The 21,433-nt window shown below is 40.8% G+C and overlaps 1 protein-coding gene across 1 annotated transcript in view; it reads right to left on the bottom strand.

The window, feature by feature from the left end:
- Positions 1-8,520: 8,520 nt before the first annotated feature.
- Tet2 (tet methylcytosine dioxygenase 2) overlaps positions 8,521-21,433 on the bottom strand; it is an 85,384-nt gene continuing 72,471 nt past the window's right edge. Inside the window, exons 9-11 of the mRNA XM_057793240.1 lie at positions 21,251-21,388; positions 14,375-14,726; positions 8,521-13,018 (exon numbers count right to left, since the gene is read on the bottom strand). Coding sequence (XP_057649223.1) covers positions 11,565-13,018; positions 14,375-14,726; positions 21,251-21,388 — 1,944 coding nt within the window. The 3' untranslated portion in view covers positions 8,521-11,564. The remainder of the gene's footprint in view (positions 13,019-14,374; positions 14,727-21,250; positions 21,389-21,433) is intronic.

Below are 21,433 nucleotides of genomic sequence, written 5' to 3' on the forward strand. Positions count from 1 at the left end.
TAAAATCCCAACACAATTCTTTACAGACCTTGACACAACAATACTCAATTTCATGTGGAAAAACAAAATAAAACAAAACAAAAAAAACTCAGGATAGCTAAAACAATCCTGTACAATAAAAGAAATTCTGGAGGTATCAGCATCCCTGATTTCAAGCTCTACTACAGACTATAGTACGAAATAAAAACTGCATGGTATTGGCATAAGAACAGACAGGTGGATCAATGGAATCAAATCAAAGACCCAGATATAAATCCATACATGTAAGAACACCTGATTTTTAACAAAGAAGTCATAATTATACAATGGAAAAAAGAAGGCATCTTCAACAAACGGTGCTGGCATAACTAGATGTTGCCATGTAGAATGCAAATAGATCATTATCTTTCACCCTGCATAAAACTCAAATACAAGTGAACAAAATACCTCAACACAATCCAGTTTCACTGACACTAACAGAAGAGAAAGTGGGGAATAATAGCCTTGAACACATTGGCACAGGTGGCCACTCCTGAGTAAACACAAGTAGCAGAGATGCTAAGATTGACAATTAATAAACGGGACCTCATGAAACTGAAAAGCTTCTGTAAGCCAAAGGCACTGTCAGTAGGACAAAATGGCAGCCTACAGAATGGGAGGTCTTCACCAACATCTTCTCATCTGACAGAGGACTGACCTCCAAGGTTTATAAAGAACTCAAGAGGCTAGACATAAAAAAAACAACACATAATCCAATTAAAAATTGGGTGCAGATCTAAACAGAGAATTCTCAACAGAGGAATATCAAATGGCCAAGAAACACTTAAAGAAATGTCCAACATCCTTCACCATCAGAGAAATGCAAATCAAAGTGACTCTGAGATTCTATCTTACACCTGTCATAATGGCTAAGACCAAAAACACAAGCGACAGTTCATGCTGGAGAGTATGTAGGGCAAGGGGAGCACTCTTCCACTGCTGGAGGAGCACAGCCAATTTGGAAATCCATATGGCAGTTTCTCAGAAAATTAGGTATTGATCTACTTCAAGACCCAGTTATACAATCCCTGGCTATATACTAAAAGGATGCTCAATCATACCACAAGGACACTTGCTCAATTATGTTCATCGAAGTTTTATATGTAATAGCCAGAACCTGGAAACAACATAGATGCCCCTAAACCAAAGAATGGATAAAAAATGTGGTACATTTACACAATGGAGTATTACTCAGATATTAAAAACAATGACATCTTGAAATTTGAAGGTAAATGGATGGAACTAGAAAAAAATCATTCTGATTTTTAAAATTCCTTTTTAGACTTACTTATTTTTTTGCTTTTGTTTTTGAGTGTATGTGTGCCATGTGCATTCATATCTGTGGAAGGTAGAAGAGGATGATGGATCACCTTGAGCTAGAGTTATAAATTCTTGTGAGCTGATATCTGAGTATTGAGGACCAAACTTGGGTCCTCTGTAAGAGCAGCAAGCATTCCTAACCTTTAATGCATCTCTCCAGCCCCAGCTCTGATTTTTAAATTCATTTATTTCTTCATTTGTTAATTTCTTATATCAGGTGTTGGGAACTAAACTACAAGAGCAGCGAGTACATAGGATAGGGCCATCTCTCAACCCCTCCCCCTTTTAAATACTCACTCACTGATAGAAATTTTCTTTTTAGAAATGTCTTAATGTATGCCAAAGGTTTTAGTAAATAATGTTCATTTCATTTCGTTCTGATTCTGGGAGTTTCAAATTTCCCTCCCTGATTTATTCAGTGATATACTTATCATTCAAGAATTATTGTTCGGTTTCTAACCATCTGTGTAGTTTCTCCCACTATCGATGTCTAGTTTTAGTCCACTGTGAGCTCATAAGATATGAGTTTTTATTCTAACCCTTTGGTACTGAGTAAAGTTGTTTTCTGGCCTTAAATACTTCAGAAGAAGTTCCATGGGCTGCTGAGAGGCTGTGTCTCCCTAGGGTGCTGGCAGTACCACAGCATCAGTGTGATCTACAGATGGGGAACATCTGTTTCCATAGCTTCACATCCCGCTAATGCTGATAGTAAGGCTGTCCTGGTATTGCACATCTGTGGACACCAAGGTCCACAAAGGCGTGCGGGTCCTCAAACTCCATAGCAAAGAATAGCAGTTCTACGGCTGCTTCAGCTGACCCACCTGCTCACCTCAGATCACCAGACTCTTGGTTGATGAAGTTGGCTTATGGTCCCTGATTTCAGGGCTGCCTTTTTCTGTGCACTTCACTGTCTGGGCTGAGTTTCATATCTGCTGCACCACTCAGCTTGTCTGTGACGAGCTCCCTGCTCTCCACAGTTGCCTCCCAGGGTTGTGCTACACCCAGGGCTACAGCAAGCAAGCTCCCTGGTTTTCCCTGTTCTCAGACCCCCAAAGTAGCTCAGTTTTATATAGTAGGTCCTCCATCAGTGCAGGCACTAACCACTGCTCTCTGAGTCATATAGAATGATTCTGTCACTCAAGAGTCACTATCTCACAATTGGATGTGAGTGTAGGGAAGCATTATAGGTTTGTTTTTAGGGCAAAGGTGACATGTCTTTATACCAGGGCATCTGGCTTTCAACCTGGCTTCCCTTTCCTGTCCCCTGCTGGAAAGCTATGTGGCTGGAGCTGGGTTAAGCTTGCTTTGATTGATGTGTCACCTCTTCTCCCCCGGACTTTCAGCTGCCTGGCCTTTGCTACTTTGAGTTTTTAGAAGCTCTTCTTTTCCTGTTTGGAATAGTCTCTCTTATTTTCCTGTTTTCCTTCCCACAGTCACTCGGACCATGCAGTAGCTTTCAGTGTGCCATTTTACCTGGCCCCGGTTTGAACTCTATTCAAATGTAAGGCTTGTGTTGGGGTCTCAACAGTCATCTGTTTCTGAATCTTCATGTATATTTGTGCATTTCCTTTCTCAAGGGAGGGCTATCTCTGAATCTTTGTAAAACTTCCTGGTTATCATGAATTCCTTCATTTTGTTTCATGTTGTAAGTTCATTGTTTCCTCCTCATTTCTCAAGATTTACCTAGTTATAGTATTCATGGTTGTAGGTAATTTCCTACCAGGACCTAGAAAGTACCATAGCATTGTGCCCTAGCTTGTACGGCTTCCTGGATAAATCTGTAGTTGATTTATGAGAAACAATTAAATGTGATAGTGATTTTCTCTTGTATATTTTATTTTCTTTCTCTGGCTTGTGCTCAAGCCATTTGGGTATAATACACTTGCTAAGCATGTTTCCTGCTTACTTCTGTTTAGAGGAATCTAAGCCTTCCATGCACATATGTCTGTAGTTTCCCCAAACTTAGCACCTTTATGGTATTTTATTGAATACATATATACATTTTACATGTCCTTAAACATTTCTTGATTTTAGGTCTTAAAATTTTTTATATTTATTTTTCATTTATGCTTACACAAATATCTTGAATTTAATCTTTTTTCTCCTTCTTCTTTTCCTGTCTTTCATATGTGTTTCTGGTTGGGATATTTCATATGACCTGTCTTCAAATTCTGATTGCTTGATTTAGTCTGCTATCATGACTTGTTAATTCATTTGTTACTCCCCCAGGCCCTCCCCCCACCTCTGTTCATCAGGAGAGAGTTCCATGCATGCCCACCTGCCCATGTAAAAGTCAGAGGACAACCTTGGGTCGGGCTCCTTACCTTCCTGCTGTGGAATAATCCTCTTGTACACTCTAAAGATTTGCCACTCATATTGTTTAATAAAACATTGATTGTCTGTTAGTCAGGAAAGAAGTATAGATGGGAAGAGAAAGGGTGGAGTCAGGAGATGCCAGCCAGACCCAAAGAGAGTAAGACGGGCATGCTGTACTGAGTAAAGGTACTGCCACATGGCAGAGCATAAGTAAGGAGTATGGTTAACTTAAAATGGAAGAACTAGTTAATAATAAGCCTGAGATATTGGTCAAGACTTTACAAGTAATGTTAAGCCTCTGCATGCTAATTTGGGAAGCGGCTGATGGGTATTTGGGACTAAGTGGCTCCAATACAGTAAACTTCCAGCTACACCTTCAACCTGTTTTTTATACAGGGTCTTTCTTGTGAATTGCTATGAAATCCCAGCTAGCTGGCCCACTAGAGTCTCTGCTTCCCATGTCCCACAGTAGACACAAGGATTCCAGATGCTTGCAGTATTGGATATGTCCTTTACCTGGGTTTTGGTGATATGAAGTCAGGTTACTAGACTTGCATGGCAAGCAATATTACCCCCTACTTAACCAAATCCTCATTCCTCCACCTTATTATTTGACTTATTGAGCTCTTTATTACTGTTGTTTTTTCAAAATGTCCATTTCTTTGCTGAGTTTCACATTCAAATCTTTCTTTGCCTTCCTAACTTATGCAAGTGTTTATCTGTATTCTCTTAGATTGCATCGGAATGTTTTATAACATTCCTTTTAAAGAAATCATTATACTTGTGTGCATGTGTGTGTCTATACATATTATGGCTTGAATTTAAATGCTAGTTCTATTCTTTCACCACAGGTTCCAGAGATTAAACTCATGGTGTATGATAAAAATTTCTACTTGCAGGCTCTTCCTAAAAAATTTTAGCAATATTTTGTCCATTTTTTGTCATTCATTGCTAGATAGTTGCAGTCTTCTTCTTCTTCTTCTTCTTCTTCTTCTTCTTCTTCTTCTTCTTCTTCTTCTTCTTCTTCTTCTTCTTCTTCCTCTTCCTCTTCCTCCTCCTTCTTCTTCTTCCTCCTCTTCTTTTTCTTCCTCCTCCTCCTCCTCCTCCTCTTTTCCTTCTCTTCTTCTTATTCTCATTCTCCTCCTCATCCTCCTCCATCTCCTCCTCTTTTCCTTCTCCTCCTCATCCTTCTTCTTCTTGGTTTTTTGAGACAGAGTTTTTCTATGTAGGATTGGCACTCATTCTTACTTCTGCAACAGGTGCATTCAAAACATGGGTAGGGAGGGGGTAGCAGAAACTAAGAGAGGTGGTAACAGGAACCACAGTCTTTCTCACTATATTTTATTGACAATGGCCTCCTGGAAGTGGGACCATGTAGTTGCTTGTTTGTTTCCTAACTGTCCAGACTCATTTCCTGGCTACCCAGACTCCCGAAATAATCACACAGAAATTATATTATTTGCAATACTGTTTAGCCAATAGCTTAAGGGTATTATTAGCTAGCTCTTACATCTCGAATTTACCCATTTCCATTATTTTATATTTTACCTTGAGGATAGTGACCTACCAGCAAGGTTCTGGCTGGTGGCTAGCATCTATCTCCTGTGGCGACTCCATGGCTTCTCCTTGACTCTGCCTTCTTTCTCCCAACATTTAGTTTAGTTTTCCCAGGTTAGCTCTGTTCTGCCCTGCTATAGGCTCAAAGTAGTTTCTTTATTAATTAACCAATAAAAGCAACACATATACAGAAGGACTTCCCACATCAGGACCAAGGCCAGAATCATACAAAGATGCCCTTCTTTGGGCATGCAAGACTCCAAAGCCTCCCCCAAGTAGCCCCATCTATTGGAGACCAATGGGTCAAACACAAGAACCTGTGGTGGCCACTTGTCCTTGTCACTCAAAGCATCATACTCAAGAAGGGAGCTAGGATCCTGTCCACTGGGACATCTACTAGTAGAGCTCTGAAGCTCATCACTGGAAAGAATCTTCTGGCATGAGGCAAAGGAGATGTTGACATGCAGTATCTTCTTAAGACTTACAAATATTCTACTTAATGTTCATATTCCTACCCGATCCTCACCATAGTTGTGATGGGTGCAGTGTGCTGATCTTTGAGACATGGTTCAATGACACTATTGAGTTAAATTCAAAGCCAGACATTGTCTCCAGCATTACACTTAAAGCTGCAGTCAAGACGCAACTGTGGGACTGAGAAGGTGTCTCGGTGGAGAAAAGGCATTTGCTCTTCTTGCAGATAACTTCAGTTCTGTTCCACAACAGAACATCACATGACAGGCCATAGACAGCTATAAATCCAGTGCTGGGGATGACACCCTCTTCTGCCCTCTGTAGGCACCGGACACACACCTGGTCCACACACATGCATGTAGGCAAAACATTTATAAACATAAAATGTGTTTTTTAAGGAGGTTGGGCATGGTGGTATACACCTTTAATCCCAACACCTGGGAGGCAGAGGTAGGAGGATCTCTTGAGTTTGAGGCTAACCTGGTCTACATAGTGAGCTCCAAGACAGCCAGGACTACATAGAGAGATCCTGTCTCAAATAACAGCAAATGGTGACTCTGACATGGGTTAAGGCAGTGGTTCTCAAACTTCCTAATGCTTCAACCCTTTAATATGTTCCACATGTTATAGTGACCCCCAACCATAAAATTATTTTTGTTGCTGCTTCGTAACTGTAATTTTGCTGCCGTTATGAATTGTAATGTAAATATTTTTTTGGAGATAAAGGTTTGCCAGCAGGGTTGTGACCCACACATGGAGAACTACTGGATTATAACACCACATTAACACACATTTCTTCTAAGCAAGGGATAAAAGCAAGGGGTTTTGCCTATGAATCCTCAATCCTGTGAATTCAACCCATCTGGATTCGCCCAGAGAGGGGAGAGGCAGCAAAGTGCTTTTCTGTAATTAGTAATTCACTCAGTACCTAAGTAGAACTCTTATTTCAGCTTGAATGAAGAATTGATTAGAGAGTGAAGTGTCAAATTGAGTAGATTAAGCATCATTGAAGTTGCAGAAAAGAGAAGCTGCCAAGGGCATGTTCGTCGCACGTGTCTGTTAGGAACAGCGACCCCTTTAAAGAAAAAGCCTGTTGCAGACAAGCGGAGAAATCTGTGAGAAATTACTTGGTAAAGAAGGGTATTTAGACAGGTGGCCTCAAATGTATCAGAACAAAAGAACCTTTGTTCTGAAGCCCACTGCTAAAACCGGAATAATGTAAATTACAGTTAATTCCTTTCTAAGTATTCTTTGTGTTCATTTTCTCCTGGAGGGAGGGAGGGATGTAAGCCGAAAGAACATGCCCCCCCTCCCCCCCCCCGGCCCGATGAGTGATAAAGTCAAGAAGCAAATGTTTCTTGGAACAGGGTCAGCCCTCTTCTTAGTTCTGGAAAGAAATGTTCCCGCACTATCCTGTTCTGACAGAATGCTCACCTCCAGATGGCTTTTAACCCAAAGCACCAATTTAGAGCTCCCGGGGACATGAGGGGCATGCGTCTTGCTGAAGCAAGTCACTTCACCTGCAGCGTGATTCCCCTGAGCAGATTAGGCAGGACTTGAAGCTAATGTAGAATTATCCAGTGTGGGAACTGTTGTTTTAAAGCAACTCAAGGCTCAGGGAGGCAGCAGGTTATACTTTAAGGGCTGCAGTTTTGCACAGGTTTGTTCTTGGCCGTTCTGGGAGAGGGAAGGGGCCAATAAAGCTCAGTGAATGCTGCTTCATCTGTCATATCCAGCTGTCTATCCATTGAAGTCCGCTGCAAGCTCAGCTGCTGGCCTGCCTGCAGCTCCTTTTCCAGTGTGCTGACAGCATGCCCAGCTTCTGAAGGTTGGTGGGTTGAAGGTGTGAGGGTGCGAGCAGAAAAAGCCTTTGTGGTTTGGGCTGTGTGATTGCTCCGTGACCTTGCAAAGGTGGGCAGTGGGAATTTGTGGAGGCTCAGGTAGATGATGGGCCACGAAAGGACTTAAGATAGAGTGTGCCTAGCGGATTGAACTTATGAACATTGATGGGCTGTTCTTCATGGCATGCTGACTTGGGGCAGTCCTGGAGGCAGCTGTCAGTGACCTGAAAGTTACCAGGGGCCAAAGTTTGCACCATTTGCATCAAATATGTCCCTAGGCCCATAGGAAAAAAAATCTGGAAGAGGAAATTTCTTTATTTTAGGCATGATGAGAATGATTGCCCTCTAATTTGGGAAAAGGTAGGCTACAAGACCCTTATAACTGCTAACCATGACCTGTGGATCTGGGAAGCATTGCAGCCAGAGTGCAGTGGTGTTGCAAATGGGCCTGGTTCACATGCAAAGGACAGATGTGGCTGAGGGCAGTGTTGCTTCAAGCTTCCAAAGCCACATGGGACAGGCCCATCTGGTACGGATCAAACAACTTCTCCTGCAGCAGACCCTTGGAGGCCTTGATAGCCAGGAAATGAAAATTTAAGAGTGGCCATGAATAAGCTGAGATTAGACTCAGACCAGGGCTTACGCTTGGGAATATGGATCAGCTGATGCCGTGAGCTAAAATGTCAACCTAGGATCAGCTGCTGGGATCATTCCATTCCTGGCTACCTGTCTATATTTGCAGAGGAAAGAGGCTGAAAGTGAGTAGAAAAGGGGGTGATGGGCAGATAGCCTGACTAAAGAACGAGCTTTGGGGTATTCATTTCGTTTTAGTTTAACATGTACAAGAACTGTGTGAAAAGTGTGAAAAATGTCTGGAAGATGACAAAACCCAGCTCTTCCCATTTTACCTCATTTGTGGAACAAAAACTTCGGAAACAGGGTACTTTGAGTGCATTAAATAAATATAAATTTTATTAAAAACACTCACATAGCATTATCAGGAATGATATAATAATAAACAGCTTTCAAATAGCCTGCATAACATTACAATACTTACAGTATTTATAACCACCCTCAGATTTTATAAACAAACCCAACATCTCATGAAGGAAACTAAGTTAAAAAAATAAACCATAGAAAAATGCACACAGAAGATCATCATCTTAGTGTCAAACTGCAAAAGATTTTCCTAACAAGTTAACAACTACCTTGTAAAGTGAACTAGACATCACTGTGCGTCAATCAAGATGAAAAATTCATTCAAGTAATGTTGACACCACGCAGAAGCACTTTCAAGTATGGCCCTGTGGTCAACCCATTCCTATAGAAGCAAATCTCTGATCTGCTTTCCATTTGATTTAACTGAGAGGTTGGATGTCATTTAATTGCTTCTCGTCCTACATGACCCATCCCCTCACAACCACACTTCCTGCTCCTGTTGGCCAGCAGTTTGACAAATGACAGTGGGTGACATGTAAAGCAAACATTCCTTATGGAGATTGGCTCAAGATGGCCAAACGCACCTACAAGAAGCCGATGTCGTGGAATCAACATCATGGTGTGGAAAACCATTAACCTTGGGGTTTTGTGTGCAAAGCAGACGTTCTGAAAGTTTTAATGACAAAATGTGACCAGTAAATCACAAAGGTCTCCTCCACTGATCATGGAGCCCTTTATTTGAAAAGCTGGTAAGCAACACTCTTTTTAGGCCACAGTGTAACAGAGTCCTATTGCCCGGCACACCACCAGATTCCAGGACTGTTTCGAGACACTCATGGATATGAACCTGTAGTCATTACTAGATCAAAAACCTTGGAGGATTTGGCCAACAGCCATGTGATCACCTTTGACTTCACAAGTTTCCCTTTATCAGGTCAGTGCATTCTATTTTAAGCTTTTTACTTTGTTAGAAATCATCAGAACTCTCCAGACCGTTAAAAAAATGCTTTTCTTTATAATTAAAAGTTGACAAATTTACAAAATCAGTTTCAGTTATCAGTACATGTACAAGCAAAATAGGAGGGATTCAAAATAAAAGAGTTAAATCCCTGAAAAAAATATATTAACTGACAACTTTACATAAACACAGATGGCATGTTGGCATAAGGAGAACAAGTTGAAATATCCCTGAATTTTTAGAACAAAAGGTTTGAAATTCAAGTTATACTTGCTAAGAAATCAAGTATTGAAAACGGTATGTTTTAATAATAATAAAAAAAGACTTTTAAAAAATGGTGGTATACAATGCTATAAGCTTTCGCTTAGTTTAATATCCCATTGCCAAACTAGTGTTGAGGTATATGACAAGTAGGAACATCACTCAAACTTTTAATCAATTCTAGCTCACATTAGCATCTATGTGTAGCAGTCTGAGTAGCACCATCGTGATGTGAATTTTGCTTTAATCTTATATATATATATATATATAATATATATATACACATATGTATATATTTAATTTTTTACAGTACTAAAATACTAAAGCATTGCATTAAAAAAGTTTTGTTTTACAATTTAATTTACTATACAACTCTTTTGTCTTTTTATACAAATTTATGATTTAAAATCACCACAGCAAACCAGCTGCCTATTTTGTTTAGGGTTTTTGCTTTGTTTTGTAGCCAACCGTTTCACATGGACTTAACCCTGTCTGCTCATCTTACCCAGGCATCAGTCCAATCCAGCTTCCTGGTAAGGAGGACACTTAAGCAAAGAGATGACATCGCAATGCATGAGGAACACGAAGGCAGCCTGCTGTCCTGGAGCACCTACAACTCCACGAGACAGCGTGGGCTGCAGTGGACAAGCTCTGCTGGGTCTGTAGCATGCAGCTAGTTATTGCCTGCATCCAACAGAGAATCAAGCAGCACACACAGAAGCCACGAGCTCGTCACACCGTTATTATAGCCAGTAAGATGAGCACCAGAAAGCACGTGTTCTGTGGAATAACACATCCACTCAGCTTCGGTTTGGACTTCACAGGCCGTGTCAGCAACGAGTACTGCTCATCAGCAGATACATGGCTAGAAGCAAATGTTTTAAAAGCTTTCCTTTAAAAAAAATAAACTTTTAATCCTAAGTGAAAGTAAACTTTTTTTTTTAAACGTCTCAGTACCTTAGCATTGTTCAAGTTGCCAAAGCTTAGGTAGGCAAAGTGCTTCTAAAACACCACTTAAAATATTTCAATATACATGTATTTGCACATATAAAAATGTGTGTATGTACACATTATGTTTATTGTCCTACAAGGACATCACTGGATGAGCACAATCCAGAGGCCTTTAAAATGTCCACGTTTAAAAAACTAAGCTGTATAAGAATAAGTAAGTAAGACAGAAATGTAAATGAAAGGTACCCCAGTTCTTAAGGGCACCAGACTGCACTGACGACAGCATGGTGAAAAAGGCATTTACTTTTCGGCTATTAAAGACACCATTTTTGTAGCACCATTTCATGTAACACCCAAACAAATTCAGTGTTTTGCCATTATTCACGTAAGCTTCCTGTAGCTTCTTTGATAAATAAGTTAATATTAAGATTACAGTAAAAACTGCGTGTTCAAAAGCCATAGTTCCAGTATTCAGCACACCATAGATCAGCACCAGGTGATTCCTGCAACTGTACTGCTACAGTACTGTGTCCCGTGACTATGCAAACTTGGTATTAGACGTGGTCATGTGTGTGGAGTGCTGGGGAAGCAGCTCACGCACATGACCTCAGCCAATAAGAGAACCAGTGGTTTCGAAACTATGAACTGTGGCGCACTCTCTTCCCACCTTCCCTTTGCATAGGATGCTTTGGTCTTTTTCCTGAATGCCACCAGGGACCGCTTGGGAAGTCAGTAGAGATTAAGTGCAATGGTAAAAATAATCCCTGTTTTGCTGGTGAGCTGACATCCCTCCCCCCAACAAACACATACAAACACACACACACACACACTGCATTTGTCATGGATGCTATGACCTGTCCCTGTTGCCCATGCTGCGAGAGCTATACCACTGACAGGTTGTTCTTGGTGTTCCGGCGTAAGGGACAGCATCATACATATCTGCTGTAAGGCCCCGTGACCTGAGTGAAGGCATATGGAGATGTAGTCACCGTGGAGTCTGTGGTCAGGGACCCTGTCTTCTCAACAAGAGACTGGATGAAGCGCAGGTAACTGGGCTCAGAAGGTTCCTGCAGCTCCATGGGCTCACGTTTTACCCTTTTGCCATGGCTTTTCTGAGACACGTGCTCTGGTCCATACTTTTCACACTCTTCCTCTTTCTCTCGGGCCTTTTCAGCCATTTTGGCTTCCCAGAGAGCCAAGCCATGCTTTGGCTCGTTCAGGTTCTTATGCTGGTAAAATACAAGGGAGATCCTGGTAGGATTGACCCGATCGGGAGTATTTATCCGTGTTGTGGCATGAAGCTCTCGCTTCGCACACTCGATGAGAAGCGAGCCATGAGTTGGAGCCACAGCCACCCCTCCAATGTCAGGATCAAGAAAGCTGTGCTCACTGTCTGACCAGACCTCGTCATTGTCTTCCACAGAAGAAGCCACACCCTGGCCTGCTGCCCCAGGTTGCTTCTCCTGACTGCTGTCAGTTAGATTGTGTAATAGACCTGGGGCAGAAGCTGTACTCTCATGATTCAGCCCTGGAAGCACCCTTGATAGCCCATTGGCTGTGTGGGAGAGCATGTCATTCTCCTTGCTGTGGAAGGCGTGATTGGAGCTGTTCGTCATGCCCGAAGCCGCTGTGGTGTAGCTGTGGATCGTCTGAGAAGGTGGATGGCGCTCGCTGTTTCTGTAGTCTGTGTGTGGATTGCTCATACTGTACGGTAATCTGGAGGCAGCTCCCATGAAATGGCCATCTATCTCGGGGGTGGGATAAGGAGAGAAGGTTGCGAGGTGGTGTACATTTGGTTTTATGGTACAGTTGCTGAAGGCCTCTCTCTGCATATTTTGGTTTCCATAACTTAAGTACTTAGAGGGACCGTCTCCAAACCTCTGTTGGTAAAATGTGTGGATGGGTGGTAGGTTCAGCTTGGTCAGATGCTCCTGGCTTGCATATCTGTACAGATCCCTGGGCTGAGACTGGGGGGAGTAAGAACCTAAGTAAGAAGAACAGTTGTCCACGGACACATTCCCATTGCACTGATACGCTCCGTATTGGTTATTCTGATTGAAAAGCCCAGGGTAAGGGTTCATGGGGTCAGAAGGACTCAAATACGATGCTGCAGTTTGAGATGAGGTGGGGTAACAGTTCATGTGGTTGGTATCTCCATAAATATCCAAAGTGTGTGAAGAGCCTGGATAAGGGCTAAGTGGATTGGGCCGTCTCATGTATGGGTTGGTGGAGTAAGAGCCGATGGACTCAGACTGAGAGTTATTCTGTAGGATCTGTTGCTGTGGCTGAGGTGGCTGTGCCTGCGGTGGCCGCTGTGCTTGATGAAGGTGCCTCTGGAGTGGCTGGGGCTGCTGGATGACAGATCCCGAAAGTCGCAATTGTTCTAAGGAGAGAGCAGGAATGAATACACTGGCTGTTATTCTAAGAACTCTAGTGGAGATTCTTAAATATATAAAACAGCACAGACAGTCTCCATGAGCAAGGGTGAAGGAAAGCCGGGGCTCTGAACACTGTCAAGCAGAACTTTTTGTGTCTGAAGTATTAGAATAAACACGCTGAGCTTTTAATGCTACATTTTGTAAGTAAGAAAAATGTGTGTCCACCAGTCATTCAAAACGCCTCTGCTCACTCTTCCTATCTCCCAGCCCTTCCTCAAATTAGCCCATGTCCTCAGCATCTACGCAAACAGTCTGAAAGGCAGTGACTGTACTATAATAGTGCCCCCTTACCTCTATTGTTCCTGGAGGAGGAAACATGTTTTATTTTATTTCTCAATTGTCTGGCATGTGACAGGACTTGTTATATAATGAGAACGATAAGAAGAATTGCATTTATCAATACCTAGAAAGGACCTTATACACTTGGTGAATCCTACTTCATAAGAACATTTCCCAGGAAGGAAATTTACACAGCTGCAGAGAGCGCCTTGTAGAAATGTAAGCTACAAACTGTTAAATGGATCTGCCATGGCACTTTTGAGACATATACAGTTTTCCATCACAGAAACCAGTAAGAAGGGGATTTTCATCTCTCAAAGCCAAGAGGCAGTAAGCTAAATGCAAAGAACATTCTTGTCATTGGTGGTGAAGACAATATACATCCTAAAAACCGGATTTCTTTTTAGTAGCTCCAACCGTAGATAAGGCAAGGGACTCTGGGGCCATTCTCTATGAGGACGACCACAGCCAGAAGCTCTTTTGATGAGTGTGGAACTTTAGCTAAACTGGACCAAACCTGTCTATGGAAAAATAAACTCAACTCACCCTCTATCCTGTCAATTGCATTTTCAAACTCATTTCAATATAGCTAATATAGCTAATATATCTATCAAAATAGGTAATATTTAATTATCTAGGCCTAAAGGCTTGGAGCAGTCCAAAGTTTTCTCCCTTCCCATCTATTCTTTGGCCAGTGTGGTCTGTTTTATATTCTGAGAGGCTTTACTTGCAGTTTCTTACATATTTAACTCAACGTCTTGTGCTCCCCTCTTGCCCCATTTTAGGTCCTGCATGATTCACATGACTTTTGACATATAAACGACCTGTTTATAAGTTTTGTTATTTCTTACATTTAGGACAACCCCAATGTCCCTCTAGTCTGAGATGCCAACTCTAACAATGCCAGTGAAGCCAGGACTTGGTCACTTGTGGGAAGATCGTGCTATGGACTCAGACCATGACTGTTAACGCCCCCAGGTGTCACCCAGCGCCGAAGGCCACAAGGGTCATGCGGAGTTTACCTGGCAGCTGTTTCATATGGCTTGCACTTTCCACCTGCTTTGTGCGCGAGGAAGACTTCTCCTTTTCATTCTTATTTGAGCCGTTCTCCAGGGAAGACAGCTTTTCAGCTGCAGCTTTCTTGGCCTCTAGTTTTCTTTGTCGGCAACTCTTGACTGGCTCTGCCAACATCCTCACCTTCCTCCGGAAAGAGTTCAGCACCTGAATGGACCCCTTCCGAATCTTCTCCTCCTGACCTTCGGTGCTCCCAAACTCATCCACAGGAGAGATTTTGTACATAGGTAATACGTGGAGCTGCTCATCCTTAGGCTGTCCTCCAATCTCTCGATTGTCTTCTCTAGTGAGGGTGCACACCTGATGGGGAGGGGAAATGGTCCAGGCTCAGTTGCAGGTTCAAAAGAAAGTGTATACAGGCTAAAGTTTCTCCCTCCTAGTATCCACATGTGTGTTGAAACAGGGACATGCGTAGTATCAAAACCAGATCTGCCTGTTATTAATAAAGACAATGTACAAACTGAAGACAGGGAGAAAAGACAAGCTCCCCTTGATACTTTCTCAAGTCTATCAGGAATCACTACAAAGTGACTGTTGTCATGCATGTCCAGCTAGATCTCAAGGACAAAGACGTACTTCTTCCAGATGAAATGATGCCATCTCCTGCTTTCCACATATTAAACACACATGACAGATCATTTCCTTCAAGAAGCTAGAGCCTGCTTCTAACCACGTGACCATCATATGCATGGGTGGGGCAGGGGGATAGCACGACACAGCTCGGCTGCCCTCAGACCTGACTCCTAACTATCCATGTTTAAAAAGTGTGCTGGAGAGATGGCTCATTGGTAAGAGTACTGTATATTCTTCCTGAGGACCTGGGTTCAATTCCCAGCACCCACATGACAGTTCACACCTCTCTGGAACGCCAGTTCCAGGGGATCAAGCATCCTCATATAAACATACGTGCAGGCAAAGCATCAGTACACATACAAAAATAAGCAAATTGTTTCAAAAATTTTGCTATGTTCAAGAAACTTTACAGTTGGGTACTGGTGGTACACTACTTTAATCCCAGAACTCAGGAGGCAGGTGGATCTCTGTGAGTTGAGGCCAGCATAATCTTCAGAGCAAGTTCTAATACTGGAAACTCTACACAGAGAAACCCTAACTTGAAGCCCCCTCCCACCACAAAAAAGGGAAAAATTAACAAGACACCAATTAAAATAAAAATGATCTGGTCCCAGATATAACTCATATATAGTTTCACGTGTCCTCTTTGCTTTAAGAGTTTAAAGGTAATTTTCTCTCCTTAGCTACAATTGTCATTTTGATAAAAGACTTTAATATTTACTCGATAAATGGAGAAAATAATATCTAAAGGACAAGTAGATATAAAAATGTGTGGGAGATATCCCCTAAAAGGAATATGATATTTCTAAATGACTAAGGAATTGTGAAGAATGTTTTCCAAATTCATGAATCTGAATACATTTCTCTTACATATTTATCATTGATCAGCTCTCATCTAGAGTGCCTTTCCATCTTGCCCTGTAGAACCTGTGATCATTCCAAGGCAGGTACTCTCAGTTCCCACTCCATAAAGAAGCTGCTTTGGACCTCTAGCTGGGCAGAATAGAGCAAGGCAGGAGTTCCAAACAAAGGTAGAAGAGAAAGTAGACAGAGTCAGTGAGACGCCATGTAGCCACCAGCAAAGGAGACAGATGTCCGGGACCTTTACTGGTAAACCACAAGCCTCATGGTGATGTACAGATAAACAGAAATGGGTTAACTTAAGTTATAAGAGCTAGCTAGAAAGACGCTTAAGCTATTGGCCAATGATTTAATTAATAGAGTTTCTGTGTAATTATTTCGGTCTGGGCGACTGGGAACGAGTGAGCAGTCTCTGTCAACATAATCACTTTGGTAGAATGAAGAACCGACTACATGACTGAGCTACTGCGTTTCTTCCATGTTCCAGACTATAGCACAGCCACCAATGGTCAGGGCTGACAGGGTTATGAGCAGTTTCCTTTCTTTGATGTAACTTCAACTAGGGCTGATAGCTCTGAATCACAGCCTATGTTATAACCAAAGATGTGTTAAACCATTGTGTCCACTGTGATGTGTAGGCATAATGAGCTCCTTTGGACTCGATGTGCATGTGTCATGAACATGACACTGGGTGTCAATTACTTCCCACCTTAGCTTTGGGGGACAGAGTCTCAAGTACACTGATTGGCTGGGTGATTGGATACCAAGCCTTAGAGATCCTTTTGTATCCACTTCCCCTATGCTGGGATTAAAGATGCCTGCTATAGCACTGGCTTTTACATAGGTAGAGGGGACTCAATTCAGTTCTTCGAGCTGGAGGCAAGTACTTTCCTGGCTGAACCACTTCCTCAGCTGCTGAATGGTCAAATTCTGCACATTACAAACTGTGACAGTGATAACATGCTTTTCATTTCTATTTCTCTACAAAGAGAATCAGAACCTTGTCTTGGGTATGGTAGTGTGTGTATGCATGTGTTTTCTTTTCCAAGCTGTGAGGTTATAATTCACTACATACCTAAAGCTGAAGTTTGATTTTTTTTTAAGAGAAGATTTTCAATTGTATGTATGGATGTGTTGTTTATGTGCACATGAATTACCATGACTACAGAAACCAGACCAGAATAATGTACCAAATCCCTTAGACCTGGAATTACAGGGGGTTGTCATGATATGTCATTTGTATTTTAATAAATAAAGCTTGATTGAAGACCAGAATACAAAATAGTCACCATAGTCAGTCACAGAGGCCAGGCAGTGGTGGCACACACCTTTAATCTCAGCAGCAACAGTAGTTAGCCATAGAGGTTGGGCGGTGGTGGTGTATGCCTATAATCCCAGCATTAGAGAGGAATATAAGGTGGGACGAGACAGGAACTCATTCTCTTTCATTCTGAAGATTTAATAGATGTAAGAGCTCTATAGTGACTTGGTTGCTTTGATTTTTCTGATCTTCAGGTTGAACCCTAATATCTGTCTCTGGGTTTTTATTATTCATGCTACATTTGATGCCAAGCATGGGGCTTGAACCCATGACCCTGCGATTAAGAGTCTCATGCTCTACCAACTGAGGGATAAAATCTGGCAGATGGATGTGCTCTATTGTGTAGAATTTAGAAAACTAAAATATGTACACCACACCATTGATACTCATTTAGGTTTTCAATGGGAAACTGCTTTGAGTTTGGAAAAGGCTGATTCAGTAATAACACATTTGATAGAGGTTATGGCAATCATGGGTATACTTGTACAAATAAAAACACACAATGCTCCAGCATATGTCTCTAAGAAAATGAAACAGTTTTTGCTTATTTTAATATAAAGCATATTACAAGTATACCACACTATCCTACAGGCCAGGCAGTTATAAAAAGATCAAATCAAACTCTAAAGGATAAATAAACAGAAAGGGATGATAAATACCTCCAAAATTGATTGTATCATGCTTTATTGACTTTGAATTTTCTAAGTGCTAATGAGAAAGAAACAACAGCTGTGGAGAGACACTGGATAGTAAAAAAAACTACAGAATTAAATCAGCCAATACACTTTAAAGATGTACTGACCTCAGAATGGAAAGGAAGATATGTGTTACATTGGGGAAGGGGTGTTGCTTTTATTTCCATAGGAGAAGAAAAGCTATGGGTACCATCAAATTGATAAAGATTTGATTTGAACAAAAGGCAACCTCTTAATTAGAAGAGATGATAGTTCATGAAACACCATGACCATTTAATATAAACTATCCTATAAAACTATCAAATGCTTTAACTTCATCAGCTATAACTTGCCATAAGAGAATCTCCTCAAAATTCAAGTTGGGGAAGGGTTTTCCATTTCATAAAAACTATCCTATAAAACTAACAAGTGCTTTTACTTCATCAGCTATAACTTTCCATAAGAGAATTTCCCAAAAATTTGAGTTATTTTGTTTTTTCAGGAGAATGAAGACATCCAGATAAGAACTGGACCACTGGACAAATGAGACATCTGAAGAAAAAGTACAAATCATCTAGGAAAAATGTCTCAAGAAAAAGAGTAAGTTGGCCTTTTGGTATATAACATTTCTAATGTGATAAAATTTCATAAATCTTTCCAAATGTTTGTTTCTGCTGTTCTCTACAGATACATAATGCAAATGGTCTTTTTGTAGTCCCAGTCCAATTAAAAATCAAAGCTGGCTTTGGAGTTGGTGTGTGGCTCTCTCATTTTCTAAACACATGTATGTTTATTAAAGTGAAATCCAAAATTTGTCTCATGTCAGAAGAGCCACCTGATACAGGGCAGAAGAAAAACAAATATTTAAGGACTATTATATTGCTACCAATCTCATGATCCTTTGGTTTATATTGACTATTTAATAACTTTTCTTGATATATAAGATTAATATAAATATTATAAGTATATATTATACAAATATATATTAAACTTTTTGTCATGATACTAATGGTTATATAGAGTATTAACTAATTCTAGAAAAAGGTTTCATCTACCTTCCTGTACATGATTTTGGGTTTGAGTATCAGTTTTCTGCAGTGAACCCTGGGCACACCTAACAGTAATCTTTGAAGTCTTCATAAGGATCATGGGGCCCAACAATGATGATTCCTTCAGGAATATGATAATACCACCAAGTTGAAAAATACCCCTACAGATTGGCTTTGGACTACAAACTGCTCAGAACAATTTTGAGGTGGCTAGCTGAGATGATCCAGCCGCACAGACTACTCTAGCCAGGACTTGAAATAAGTCCTGCACTTTCCCATTACGCAGAGACTGGACAACAAATGATACAGCTACATCTCCCAGGACTTGACAATTAACCTAAAATTTTCTTTTCAGGATTCCCTAATGCCATCACCCCCAGAGAGCAGGAAGCAAATTTAAGAATATGACTATCACTTTCCCAAGAGGTGGGGTGGGTGGCTTTTGGTCTTTCATTGGGTTATGAATATTTGTCATTGTTTAGGGAGACTGGTTACAAGCTGTTATTGGTAATGGTCAGGAAAAAAAAAGCTAAACAAAGGAAATTAAATTCAAGGTTCTTGTTTTGAATAGAAAAAAGGGGATACAGATATGATAGAGTAAAATGGTAAATTATTAAATCTACTCTGAAAAGAAAAAAAAGAAGATATAGATATGATAATATAAAAAGGTAGCTTATTGAATCTACTTTTAAAAAGAAATTACTAGTTTTAAATGTTATACATTGGATTGGACTTTTGTATATTGTATACAAATTTTATATATTGATACAAATTTGAGATTAATTTTGTTACAACATACTGTACATACATTTCTTCTTGTTCAAGGTGTTGTACCTATACAAATCATTTAATGATGTAAAGCAAATTCCTAGTCCTTGAAAATTATTATTACCAACTGTTAAGGATAATAAGAAATTGTAGGTTAGTAATTAATTACCTATTATAACTGAACTTGTAGTCACAGTAGGTATGGTTTCAAGGTCAAACAAAGATATATTTTAGATAGACAGGTCATCTTCAAACACTTCAGAGATTTATGGCATTTAAAGTGTCCTAATAACATAGTTTTTTAAAAAAAATGACAATGAGACATGTCTGCTATTGGCAACACTAATCTACTTCAAAGAAGATAACAGGCATCTAAGAAACTCCACATGGAGTTTACTTTCTTTGTGTCAAAAGTAAGCCACTAGGCAAGAAACTGCCCTTGTCTCGACTGCTGACAGTACGCTGTTCTAATTGGACAAGCAGGACACAAAAGAAAGTGACTGTCAAACATTGTCAAGACAAGGAGGGACAGCCCTTCAGAATAACCTGCTTCACAGAAAAGCCTGTCAGATATGCTAGGTCTGTAGACCAGACCAAAGACAGATGCCCCAACTTTGCAGGGGAACTTTGGGTGACTTTCCAGGCAGCCAGCTGTTTCTGTCAGTGCTTATATTTTTTGGAAGTCATTTGCTTACACTTCCTGCTTACTCAATTAATATTATTTTCTTCTTGGGTCTCTGAGGAAGTTGAAAATTAGATAATTATAGTTTTCATTGTTTATCAGATGCAGAAAGCAAGTTAATATAGAAAGCAAATTAGGTACAAGATTTTTGACTCATCAAGATAGGATAGAAATGGAGTTTTTTCTCTGAATTTGTCAAATGCAAATGAACTAGACATTGTTGATGCATTTATTGCTTTTATATATTGTATATAGTTATTGTACTTTTTGTATATAGTTTTACTTATATGAGGTATAACCCCCTTTTTTATTTTAGACAAAAAGGGGAAATATAGTGATATTTCATTTGTATTTTAATAAATAAATCTTGCCTGAAGACCAGAACACAAAACAACCACACTAGTCAGCCATACAGGCCAGGCAGTGGTAGCACACACCTTTTAAACCCAGCAGCCATACTAGTTAGCCATAGAGGTTGGGCGGTGGTGGTGCATGCCTTTAATTGCAGCACTATAGAGGACTATTTAAGGTAGGATGGGACAGAAACTTGCTTCTCTTTCAGTCTAAAGACTTAATAGAGGTAAGAGCTCCTAGTGTTTTGGTTGCTTAGATTTTCTGATCTTCAGGTTGAATTGACATCTGTCATGGGTTTTTATTATTTGTGCTACAGGTGGTTGTGAGCCATGGGTGCTGGCAATGATTGGGATTAGTACTAAGAATGCCCAAATTCTCATGTGGTTGTCAACCTTTCTACTAATATGCCTCTCTGTTACAAGAGTGTTTGCCATGCCCAGGAAGGTTACTTTGGAACACAATTGACATCTGTTCTGAGCCAGCAGCACACACCCTTTGCTTTTCACTGGCAGATGCTGCTAGGATCACGCTTTGCCACTTACCAATGTGCTGCCATTTGGCATGTTGTGCAGGTCCCTGTGGGCATGAGCACAGAAGTCCACACATGCAGTGACCCCTGAGAATGGTCGGCCTTCCTTCAGACCCAAACGGCACTCTGGAGCTCTGTGTTCATATTCAATCTGAGAAAAATACGTGTGTGAGTGGGGAGGTACTTCAGAATAGTT

Source organism: Chionomys nivalis, chromosome 18, assembly GCF_950005125.1.
Source record: "Chionomys nivalis chromosome 18, mChiNiv1.1, whole genome shotgun sequence".
Taxonomy (NCBI): Eukaryota; Metazoa; Chordata; class Mammalia; order Rodentia; family Cricetidae; genus Chionomys; species Chionomys nivalis.